Here is a 12,222-nt window from a genome sequence, read left to right as displayed (position 1 = left end):
TCTTGGAGGAAGAGAGGACTGTGAGTGACGCATCAGGCAATGCGTCTTGTTTACCGATGAACCATGCGAGAAACCCTCGACTTTTCTCCCCATTATGTACCTGTCACAACGCATTTCACCCCTTCTCGGTGCGCTTCTCTCCATCCACGGTCGGATGGTCAGGACGAGGAGCATCTGAAATTGAGCTATTGCTAGACGCAGACACGCAAATGTTATCACAATGGTTGCATCGCAGCTATGTGTTTCCTATTTATACACAATATTCCACGGACTACAGGGACTCCCCTTATCGTTATAATTAGGCTTTATGGCATTCCCGACTGCCAAATCTCCCTGGAACAGAGAAATGGGATTTTTTTTCATTCACTCGCATGTGGCCATCCCGGACAGAGTTGAAGTGAATACAGATGCAAGATTAACGGCAAAGTGCGTTGAAAGTATGAGCGGTTGTTGCTCAAATGCTAGAATATCATTTAATCCCAACAATATCTAGAAATATGGTTTAATAATCTTTTCAACGCTGTTCTAAAGTCAATTGGACAGAGAGGACACAAGCAGAGTGACGAGTGTGCGTGAAAACGACCTAATTATGGAAACGTGTGGCGTGTCAGAGTTTTCGGGATAAAAGTCCCGTCCTTATTTTGATGGCAGATCAACATGCGTCCCGAAATTTTCACATCCTCTAAACAAAGAAGACAGCATAGGAAATATACAACAAAGGACTGAGGAAGATTGAAAAATGGGAAATCAGTGCAAAATCTCAGACGAGGAACACTCTTATGGCTCAGTTTCTTCACCTTCAAACCCTTGGATGGCCTTTCAACTCTCCTACATCAATTTTCATCCCTCTTCTCTATATTATTGCTGTCGGTTCCCTTCCCTCGCGTTGCCCTCTTTCGGGGAGCGGCTCGTGCATGTTTGACGGTGTCGCCGGTGGCTTTTTGACCAGCCGGTGTCAACGACTAGGTGAGACCACGGGCATCATCCCCTAATGTCCAGCTATTAACAGCTGATGGTGCGACACCCCCAGAACTGTACGGAAGAATTAATGGCACAATAGGACCCTTTTTTCGCGCTCAGCACGAACTCGGCCAGACAACAAAAAGCCGGCTCATTGAGCTGAAGAGAAGAAATCCAATGTCTGGCGGAATTGAGGAAGTCATCGAGAATCTCACCCCCGCAGCGGGTCGGCCTCTTGCGGGGTCACCGAAGGTCAATCCCATGTTTGGCCACGCACTCCTCTCTGCATTTTTCATGCTGATTTGCTGCCCTAACCGTTGAAAGACGGGCCCGGAAGAGGTGGTCGTGAAGACATTTTATGGGTGAAAATTCTAACGCGTTCACTCCCCTAAATTGTGTGATTTTCCTGTCTCTCTGAATTAAATTCCATGCACAGCGATATTCACGCCAAAATATACGCGCGCTAAGAAGCCATGAAAATTCCATTCGGCAAGTGTTTTACTACCATTTTAACCCAGAAAGCTTCTCTTCCTCATCTCCTGCCAATTCTTCGGCCGAGTGTTCAATTTTTTTTCTCTCCTCTTTGTCCAATTGACACAGCAATTCATTTGTCGAAGCACTCAAAAAGAGGGCTTGGCTATTACTCTTCGTCTCACCTTTTTCTCTGCTTAATTAAAACCGCTGAATTTCCCGAGCTTTTCCTTCTTCCTGTTCTGCTGCACAGACATTTTTCATGTTCTACGGCGAAACGGATGGAAAACGATAAAAATTGAATTTTCCAACTCTCTGTACTCTTAAAAAAAACGGTGAGGAAGGGGAAGTGCAATGCAAATGAATAAGAGGTTTAATAATAACGTTCGGAGAAGGTTTTCTCTATGTCCCGCGGGAAAAATGTGAAATTATAAATCACATTGTAAAGTCATATGAAACATCATAAATTTCGCTAATGGAAATAAGTCAAATAATGAGACCGAGACTTGTTTCTAATATTTAATAACTCGATTGAGATTCTGCCTCAAAATTTCAGAAGAGAAGCTCTCGAAATTTGTATTTTCAGGAAATTGTTTTATTTATTCATGACAAAAAAATCCTCGCGAAATAATATTACTCCGCTTCATCTCGTTAAGCAATTTTAATTGTTGCATAATTGGGTAAATTTCTCACTGTTCTGTAGGAAAAATTGCGTAAAAAGTTGGTGCAGATTATCATAGAAATGAGCATGAATTCCATCACACAATCTAAAGAGGCATTTCAACCCCAGCATTTGGTGGTCATAAAATGGTGATGAAATATTTAATAAACTCTGAAATCTCACATATATATTTTCGTCAAAATTGCTATGAAGAAACGTTGATATTAATCATTTGTGTCAATGATAAGAATAATTCATTTTCAGGGAAAAAAGGCAAAGTGAATGATGACTATTTCTGTGATTGGCACATTTTTGGCAGACACTGACCAGAGCGGAGGTGAGGAGGGTGAATTTTAATGTATCAATTCTTGGGGAGAAAGTCTGATGGCGCGGTGTCGAAAATCCACCCTCTTCGGCGGAAAAAGAGCAAAGTACGGACGCTTAACGCTGTGCGGCGGAACAAAGCGGAGTCAGTTGAAGCTCGGTGGTCGTTGGAAGCGGACAGAAAGGAGCAAAGTTCTCCACATAAAGTGCGTTTCACTACAATTTCCCTCACAGGAGGGATTCCTCTTCTCAGAATTATTACTGCAGAAAGGACAACAGAGAGTGCCACATTAAATCACTGCGTGGAAAGTGAACGAAAGAAGACTGTGAATTGAGTGGCAATTGTTCGCTCTCTAGGCCGGTGATTGTCGGCGAAAAGGCGCCCAAGAGCGGGGGAGATATATAATTTTGTGGACGCAAGAAAAGGTGTTTGATTTGCACGTTAATTGAGGCATCGGGTGAGGGTGAGAAGAAGCCAAAAAAAATCAATTATGACGCATTTTCGAGTCCACCCAGCGAAATTCATCCTCTTGATGGTGTTTTTATCAGCGTCATGGGCTTCAGGTAATAATAGTGGCGGAGGAAAGGTCGCGATAACGCGACCACCCTGCCTTCATTACTTTTAACACCTCCAGGGACTGGGGGAGACGCCGATAAATCGATTATGCCCGCCCCGTGAAATTCGCACAGTGGACCGTGGCGGTAGACATTGCCCCGAAAATTAGCGATAAAGCTTAGATGGGAAAAGTGCCAATGATATTCCATCGCACTCATTGTTATATTATGCGTGGGCCATCATGAAGGGCAGATTAGGCGCACTTCTCGTGTGAGACGACACATTATCAGCAACAGTTTATCATTTGTTTGTAATTAAAATATATCTCAACATAAACAAGAGGATTCTCTTGCACGAAGAGAGCAACGCCGAGAGTGTAAATACTGGTGACACTCTCACAATCTTTTGGAGATGCCATGGGAAAGAGCGTCAGGGTGTTCGTCATTCATCCAGCCACAGTAATTGAAAATGTTTGGGAAGAGTCCACAAGTGCTCATCAAAATATGTATAAAAGAAATTCCTCAGTGGAAATTTGTTAGGGAAGAGGATCTATTCAGAAAATTCATAGAAATTCTGACTTTTACGTACGAAAATGTGACAAAATAACGAACCTTGTTGCTATAATATTACAGTTAGCGCCAGAAGTTTTTATTAAAACTTTCAATAACGTCGTAATAGCCGAATAACTTAGAAAATTACTATGTTAGCTGAGCTACTTATAGCAGTGCAGTAGCATTTATCACTAACTAATAATAATATTCTTATTTGAAGATCGTTCTGATCAGAGCCAAGTATTCATCAGACATACATATATAGGCCCATATAAATCATCTTCTAATTTATAGCACAACTTGCTATAAAGTTCTTGCGGAACTGCTATAAGCTTTAAGAGGATTGCATTACAGATTCCATAAATAGTGTGTGTCACACTCAATGTCTGGGCAAATTTGCATTTGATAGCGTTTCATGAATGAGAGTCTGGACTGGACCACAAATGATGGTGTGCGCTTTTCTACCATGGCGCGGTGGTGACTCATTTCAACCCCTCGCGTTTTTCCCTCCACTTTGCTCTCCACGGTGAAATCAGCATCCAACTCACCAATTATTACTCAACAGTGAATCACAAGAAAAGTCTACTGTTTTTGTCATGAAAAGTCATGAAGAGCTAAAGCTGTTGAGCGTCATTGTGCTTATATTTTAAGCCATGTCGCAAAAATTCATTTTACATTCCAACAATCAATTTATAATTATTGTCGACAACAATGAGCAACTTGTCACACCAGCCCTCTGGCATTTCTCTATGCGATGCAATTGAGTGCAGAGGACGTGGAGGATGATGAAATTCAATTATCTCGTGAGGGATGATTTATGCTTGCTCCACATTTATTTCACGTCTGGAGCCCTTGTTGTCGCGAAGTTTTTCCCTCCAGTGCCTGCACTTGTATTTAAATTCAAGTGCTTATGGTTCTTCATATTCACCTCAATGTATTTTCCAAGCTGGGGTAAATTATGGACATGTTTTCAATGGAAATTGCAAGAATATTGCGAGAAAATGAGGCGCAAACTATCAAATAACAGTTCTTCGAACAGAACCATTTAATCAATGCGTGTCATAATTACGCAACGACAGGGAGAAAACAAAGAGAAATTAATCTTTGGCCAGTTATTAAGAAGTGGACAAACCCCTTCGTGGCCAACCACTCTTCACGTGGCGGAATTTTTCCACAGAAAACGCAAGTGTGGGTGAGAGTGAAATTAATATAAATCCTTTTTTCTTGAGCTACCCATTTTTTTTCTCTGGTAATTACACACTCTCAACGGATTTTAGGTGTTGCTAGTGCGAGTGGGTGGTTGAAAAAAGCGCGCCAAGTCACACGAGAGTCTTTTCGGGTGGTAAAAATGGTTGTTTGTATGGTTGATGAGAGACTTCTATATGCGAGACGTTTGTGAAAAACAAGAGGCTCTAGTTTGTTCCTCGGCACAGGCATGATGAATTGCGGGTGGGAATAATTTAGTCGTATTTTCCATTGCCATCGTCTCCAGAGGTTTGAGGACGAGCGAAACAGAGTGCTAAAAGTGCTCTGCCACTTTATTCTATCGATTTACACATAAAAGTCGCGAGCGACGCATTTTTGAACTTCCTGAGGGCGGAGTGAAGAAGGGGTGATGACGCTAAATCGTATTTTTAATAGTCAAACGTCGTATTATTCATTCCAGTGCTCCCTTCCCGCCAATTTGCCACTTAGTTTTCGCTGTAATTTACTTGGAAATGCCCTTGAACTCCCACTAATCGCCAGCGACAATTTCAAACGATTTATGAATGAACGCATTTTCACTCCCCCTCTAATGAACTTTACCAACAGCGCAGACTTTTTGGTGGAATGGCAAAAACCTGCTTGTGAAATTTATCGAGCAAAATCTGTTCCATTTGAGATAATTGAGTCACATTTTATATCCTTCTCGCTTGTTGTCTCATGTCTGGAGTGTGCCGCAAGATATGAAATCAGATGGAAAAGCCCGGGTTTCCCTTCTTTTGTGTATGCTCCAAAAGACGCCTTTTCATCATTGTCTGCCCAGCACGCAAAAAAGAGGCGAAGATGTGCAAAAATCACCAGTGAGATTTTTCAAGTTTTTTCAATGAGGAAACAATTGGCTCAAAGCCAGAACTTTGCCATTGACGATGAACTGAAAAGGCGTGATATTGAAGTCCTCAGGAAGAGAGCTTGTGTACTGGAAACCTTGAGAAATTCGACTATCTTCCATTGCTTTGTCCTGCGAAGAAGAATAGCCTGAATTATGAGATGATTATCGAAAGACACTTCTGGTTATTGACTTTGTTCTCCATTGGAAAAGTCATCCTTCTGGTTTCACATATTCAGTTGCATTTCTTAGTTTAACAATATCAGGATATACCAGGACGTATATATCTGCACGAATTTGAGATTAAAACATTTCAGGATTAAGCGAAAATTTATATAGCTAATTGAACCAGATATTTATTGAATTTAGTAATAATATAATGCATGTTAGAGCAAAGTGGAAACTATTATCAATACCAATATTTGGTGAGTCTCTCCAGTTCGATATTTAATTACGATTTTAATTAAAAGCAACGATAAGACCGCATTGGGAAATGAGTTTGCGTATCAATGCAATTGATGCTGGCTCAATGCAGGTCGAGGGCACTTTGTGGAAACTCCACTCCTGACTCAAATGGAAACCCTTCAGTTTTCTGCGTGATTGGCAGAGATTGATAAGGAAAAACAAGCTTTTTGCGACACCACTGATGAGTGACATGTGAAAAGGGCGGACTGGCAAAGTGTCTTCATTTCCGTCCGTCGCGCTTTTCTTATATGCTCAATTCCTTCAGCAACAGACACCAATTTAATTCACCCAAGATAATTTAATATAGTACCGTGTGCACTCCTTTATTGGGCGATAAAAATAGGTCATTGAGTTCGTATTTCCAGATGTAGAGGGAAGTGGTGGTAATTTGCACGATCTTGCTCTTTCAAATTAACTTTTCTGCGGCGTTCTGTGCGCGCAGGGAATATAGTTTTATGATCATTCACGATTTTATTGACGAGTATAAAGTTATCTGTGATTGATTCCCGCAGGAACGTGGGGACGCACTCCTCTGCGCGACGTGGAAATGACTGTGCCAATTGGCGAGGAGATGATGGAGCTCATCAAACACTCTCCCCTTGTGCGTCTCCAGGCGAATGGGATGAAATATCACCTAATTGATCCGCAGAATTGGGTGACTATCGACGAGAAGACTGGCGACATTTTCCTCACGGATGGATTTCGTGGTGTTGAGCTGGGGAGAAAGTATTCCGTGAGCGTTGCCACCCGAAATGATAGCTTACCAGCGACAAAAATCAGCGTCTCACCGATGAAAATCACCTCTCTGGAGGAATTCTGTCGCAAAAATGGAGAGCTTTTCTGCTTCTGGGACTCAGTCACGTACGCAATTCCAGAAAGTACTAAAGCGAGTGGGAAAATGGAGGAAATTGGACCCTTGGCACCAGCCTTCCTCAGGAAAATCTGTCCAAATGTCTCGACGAAGTACAAATTGATCAACGGTAGTGACTTTTTGGACATCAGAGGGGGATTTTTGATGAGAATATCACCACTGGATCATGACACACTCAATCCAGGACCCACGATCTCTCCCCATGTGCAGTGTTCAGTTACCACGGCATCTCACGCACTGAGCGAAACCTTCAATCGAGTCCTGACGGTGAATATTCTGGACAGGAATGACAATCCTCCGCAACGGCAAGATGATCATCGCATCACAATCGATATTTCTGACCCGCATTTCACAAAGGTGAGTAGTGAAACACCCACACTTTCGTCTGAATTCAATTAATCTACTCCCCCATTTTTTGCCTGCCTCAAGGGGTCAGAGAAAAGCACCTCCTGACCACCAGAATCTGCCGTGCATTGAAATTCGCACCTCATGAGTATTGTAATTAAAAAGCCCACCTCATTTTTCACCCCCAAAAGCATCTCCCTCGAGGATGACCTTTCACTGGCCTCATTTCACGCGACGTCGCACGCGTAATATTTCGAGAAATTTGCAATTCTGGAATTGCCCCCAAAACACCTGGAAACACCCACACAACGCATTTAATTGATTTAATTTGCCGCCCACCTGCCTTGGGGGCTGAGGTGAGCCCACTTTCACTTTTGGCGCGAAATATTTTGCAGCGTCACGATTTAGTTGGGGCGCAAGGAAAAAATTCCGCCGCAGAAAAAGCACGGTTTAGAGAAAGGGTGACGACTGGGTGGCAAAGTTCACATTTGCCGCCCCCCTTTTGCTTTTCACCATACATAAATTTCTAATTGTATGAATATATCGTGTTTCATATGATTTCCATATTGAAAACAAACACCAAACTATAAACCTTTGACTTTCAGGTGAGGTTTTGAAAGATTCGTGAAATTTAACAAATTATTTAACAATTCTTCAAAACACTACTACAAATCAAGACTCTTTTTATGTCGTCGCATAGAAATTAATAACATGACACAAAAAGGGGAAATAATTCTGTTCAATCTTCACAATGGCTATGGAATTAAATTTTTATTGCTTATTGGTATTGGAAAGTTTCATGAAACCTGTTATCATTTGCATAGTCTAATTCCAACCCTTCTGGCGGTTGGTGAAAAAACTTTTGGGGTGTTTTTCTCTCTTGAAGACGGGTGGAGCGGCCGCTGAGCAATCACGAAGGGGGTTTCTTGACCCCAAGGGAGAGATCATTCTGTTCTCCCGTGAAATTTGAGCATGTATCGACCTCCCCGGGACGGGACGGAGATGAAATATGCCGGACACACCACTTCCGGGATTAGCTGGAGGAATACAAATTCAATTTCCCGCGGGAATGACCCTATATTCTGCGAAATGTTGTATAAACGCCCACCTCCACGTCGAGTGCCACCACAAAATACACAATAATTTAATTAGACGCTCACAATTCACATTAACTGTCCACAGTATGTAATTGCTGTCCATTTGCTATATTTGCCGACCAATTTGTCCTGAGGACTTGTATCTCGGGTGAGAAAGATGAGGTGGAAAAGATGACGAGGTACGAATGTCCGGTGACAAATAGTCAGCAATCACGCAAAGTTCAGTGCTTTGAGCGAGTCGTGCATCGAGGCATTTATCAACTTCTTTCCATTGCTCAATTTTTCACCCGTCTCGAGTGAGGAATCTCCCATGATTTTTCATCTGCTTGCAGGGTCGGCAAGTGGGGAGTCAGAACGTGATTTTTCTGGACGGCGACTCGCTTCAAGTCAATGGAAAGATGACGTACGAAATCCTCAATGATACCCTCGAAATGCTCAAACCTGACTGCAAAGGATACGAGGCCGATCACAGGGAACCTAAGACATCGGTTATCAACTGCAGTGAGTACTCAGAAATCACAGACGAATTGTTTTATTCCTACTGATGATATTTATACATAAATTATTCGCTTCTTCAACAGAGTTGATCTTTGCTCGTGACGGTATCCTGCGGAAGAGTCCTTATTGCATCATTCTGCGAGCTAGGGATGCAAGCTTGAATACGAGACCAAACTCCGCAAATTCTAGTATTTGCATCACAGCCGATCTGTCCCTAATTCATGAACTGGACGGACCTACTGCGATGGCCTTGTCCTCGGGCGCTCGCCAAGAAAACACCAGAAAGACAATGCTCCAGCAGAAACGAAACAACCGACGAAACTACATTAATGCACAAAGCGAAGCAGCAGCAAAGGCAGCTCTAGCAGAACTGGAAACCGAGACGGCTAAAGGAATAGTCTATTCCCATGATATTTACGTTTTAAGGACAGCAACCAACATGACCAGAGTTGCGCAGCCAAATAACATGATGGATCTCTTGAAAGTACCTTCAATCAAATTCAAGTGAGTTTCAACAGATTAAGTGAAAATGAATGTTACATACTAACACTTGTTATCCTCCTTTCAGAGTTACCAGTGATCCAATAGAAGCCTTCGGTATCACTCCTCTGGGCGGCATAATCTTCGTACGCAACACAACTGCTCTTCAGAGTGCCCAAGAAACCATTTATTACCTCACAATAAGCTTCCTCAAGCAGACTCAATCAATGGTGCTTCATGTTCATGATGATTATATGGGAAATGGAACTTGTCAAGTCAACGCAACGCATGTTCCTTCTTGTTCTGAGATGAGTACCAAAACCACATGTGTCAAGACATGTGGAATTGGTGTAAACGGAGGCAGTTGCCAATGGAGAAATAACGATTATCCTATTCAACTGACTTTGTACTACGCCACTTGTTCACCGAATTTCACCCACTGTCCGGATGGTATCTGTGACCCTCTAGAAGAGATTGGCCAACACGCTGAGCATTATCTCTGTCCGCAAGACTGCACGAAGCATGTTTATGGATCTGGGAAGCTTAATGAGAGCGGACTAGGCATCTATTCAGGAGTGGGAGTGTGCAGTTGTGACGATATGGGGAAGTGCTCGTGTGGAGCCCCAGCGAGTTCGTATCCGAAGAGGGAGAAGAAGCCCAAAGAAAAGTCGAAAAGCGAGACTGGAGATATATTGGCGAACATTGAAGAGGCGGGAGTGAGAAATGGAAGAGTGTACAACATTTCAACGCATTCACCTTCATGGGCATCCTTCCAATGTGGAGCTTCGTGTTTGAGTCTAGTCATTGGTGTTCCGCTGATTTTATTCACAATAGTGGTGATCTTGATCATCACCAAGTGTGGAAATGACAAGAGATGCAAGAGAAAATCCCTGCCAGAAGAGAGAATCGCATTCTCTCCCGATATCGATGGAAATAATCCTGATCTGCCTCTAGTTCCCATCTCTAGTCAGTTTGTCTTCAAGACCGATCCGGATTCAAAGTGGGAATTTCCAAGACTGCAACTAACCTTGGATGTGACTTTGGGTGAAGGGGAATTTGGCAAAGTCGTTAAGGGTTTCGCATCTGATATTGATAATCGTCCTGGCGTGACTACAGTTGCTGTGAAAATGCTCAAAACTGGAGCTCACTCGGTGGAACTCTTGGCTCTCCTTTCGGAGTTTCAACTTCTTCAAGAAGTTTCACATCCCAACGTCATTCGATTACTAGGCGCTTGCACTCAAGCCACCGATAACCCTCTGATCATAATAGAGTACGCAAAGTACGGTTCCCTTCGGAATTATCTGAGACTGAGCCGCAAGATTGAGTGTGCGGGAATTGACTTCACCAATGGCGTTGAACCGGTGACTGTTAAGGACATCTTGTCGTTTGCCTGGCAGATTTGCAAGGGAATGTCCTACCTCACGGAAATCAAGCTAGTCCATCGAGATCTCGCGGCGAGGAATGTTCTGTTAGCGGAGGGGAAGGTTTGCAAGATCTCAGACTTTGGTCTCACTAGAGATGTCTATCAGGACGATGCATATCTAAAGCGGTCTAAGGATAGAGTTCCTGTTAAGTGGATGGCACCGGAATCTCTAGCAGATCATGTGTATACGACCAGATCTGATGTGTGGGCCTTTGGTGTGTTAGCATGGGAATTGATAACTCTGGGGGCTTCACCGTATCCTGGAGTGCCACCTCAGAACCTCTATCATCTCCTGAAGCAGGGATATCGTATGGAACGACCCAAGAATTGCTCTGACGACATTTATGCCATCATCAAGTCATGCTGGGCGGATGATCCTCTGGCCAGACCGGCCTTCAAAGTCCTTGTGTCTCAGTGGGAGAGGCTCTTGGGCAACAATGCCAAGTATATTGAATTGGAACAGAATGCCATTTCGAATCCCTTGTACTGCGCCGACAATGATCGCGAGATTTCCAATGTGGAAGTGCCAGAAGATTGCCTAGATCATCTGTGGTATCCACCCAATTCCATCTTCTCAGACCCAGACAATGATTCCAATGTCGCCACAACGGGAAATAGTGGACAGACAGACACCACAAACCTCACCGAGACTCACCTGATTAAGGGCTATGACACACCTCGGCCTCTGATTGAGGCGCGGACAATTGATCAGAGGATCAAGTATGAAAATGAAGTGACAGTGCCGACAACAACCAAAGGTTATGTTAATCAACCGGAAACCTTAGCAGATAGTGAACCGACGCATCTGGATCCTAATCACTACGAAAGCCCCATTGCCAGGGGAAAGTCTTATGTGGACATGACAGCCACTCATCCCCCCAGGATCAGTGGAATTACCAATAATTTGGACAATTCAAACCTGGACAAGAAGTTGTCCAAGGATATTTCGTTTAAATTTTTCAGTCTTTTAGGGGATTCGGATGGAAACGCAACGACTATAGTTTAGGTTAGATTTGTTAGCAGGGGCGATTTTTTGATAAGCCTAAGAAGCTAAAACTCTAGATCAGGGGAAACATCTTTTATTTTCATAAACGTGCCACATTAAAGAGGTGTGTAACATCTTTCGGATATGTTTAGGATCACTCAGCTCATACTAATCTTTGCAGTGATTTTAAAATACATTTGATCCCTTTCTTTATTTCTTTTTAATACTTTTCGGCCACGTGCATCCTTGCTTTCATGGCCAATTTTCTTATTTAACAAATTGTTAAAGTCTAAACATTTGAAATTCATCTAATCATTGTTAATGACACTAGTGTCTGTTCATTGCCGGACTGAAAATGCCAATTGAACATCTGAAATACAATTGAATGCACTTTGTATGTACCAAATCTGATCAAAAATTTGTAGAACAAATGGCACTTCTCATTT

At 42.8% G+C, this 12,222-nt stretch overlaps 1 protein-coding gene across 1 annotated transcript; it reads left to right on the top strand.

The window, feature by feature from the left end:
- The first annotated feature begins 2,377 nt into the window (after positions 1-2,377).
- LOC132263457 (uncharacterized) lies at positions 2,378-11,797 on the top strand. Its single transcript, XM_059763228.1, has 5 exons — positions 2,378-2,429; positions 6,590-7,305; positions 8,723-8,891; positions 8,972-9,392; positions 9,457-11,797. The coding sequence occupies exons 1-5, from the start codon at positions 2,378-2,380 to the stop codon at positions 11,795-11,797; spliced, it is 3,699 nt and encodes a 1,232-aa protein (XP_059619211.1).
- The last annotated feature ends 425 nt before the right edge of the window (positions 11,798-12,222 follow it).

This window comes from Phlebotomus argentipes, unplaced genomic scaffold (genome assembly GCF_947086385.1).
Source record: "Phlebotomus argentipes unplaced genomic scaffold, Phlebotomus argentipes genome assembly contig_15, whole genome shotgun sequence".
NCBI classification, from domain to species: domain Eukaryota; kingdom Metazoa; phylum Arthropoda; class Insecta; order Diptera; family Psychodidae; genus Phlebotomus; species Phlebotomus argentipes.
Note: the sequence above shows the minus strand (reverse complement) of the source record. Positions and strands in the feature narration are given on the sequence as shown.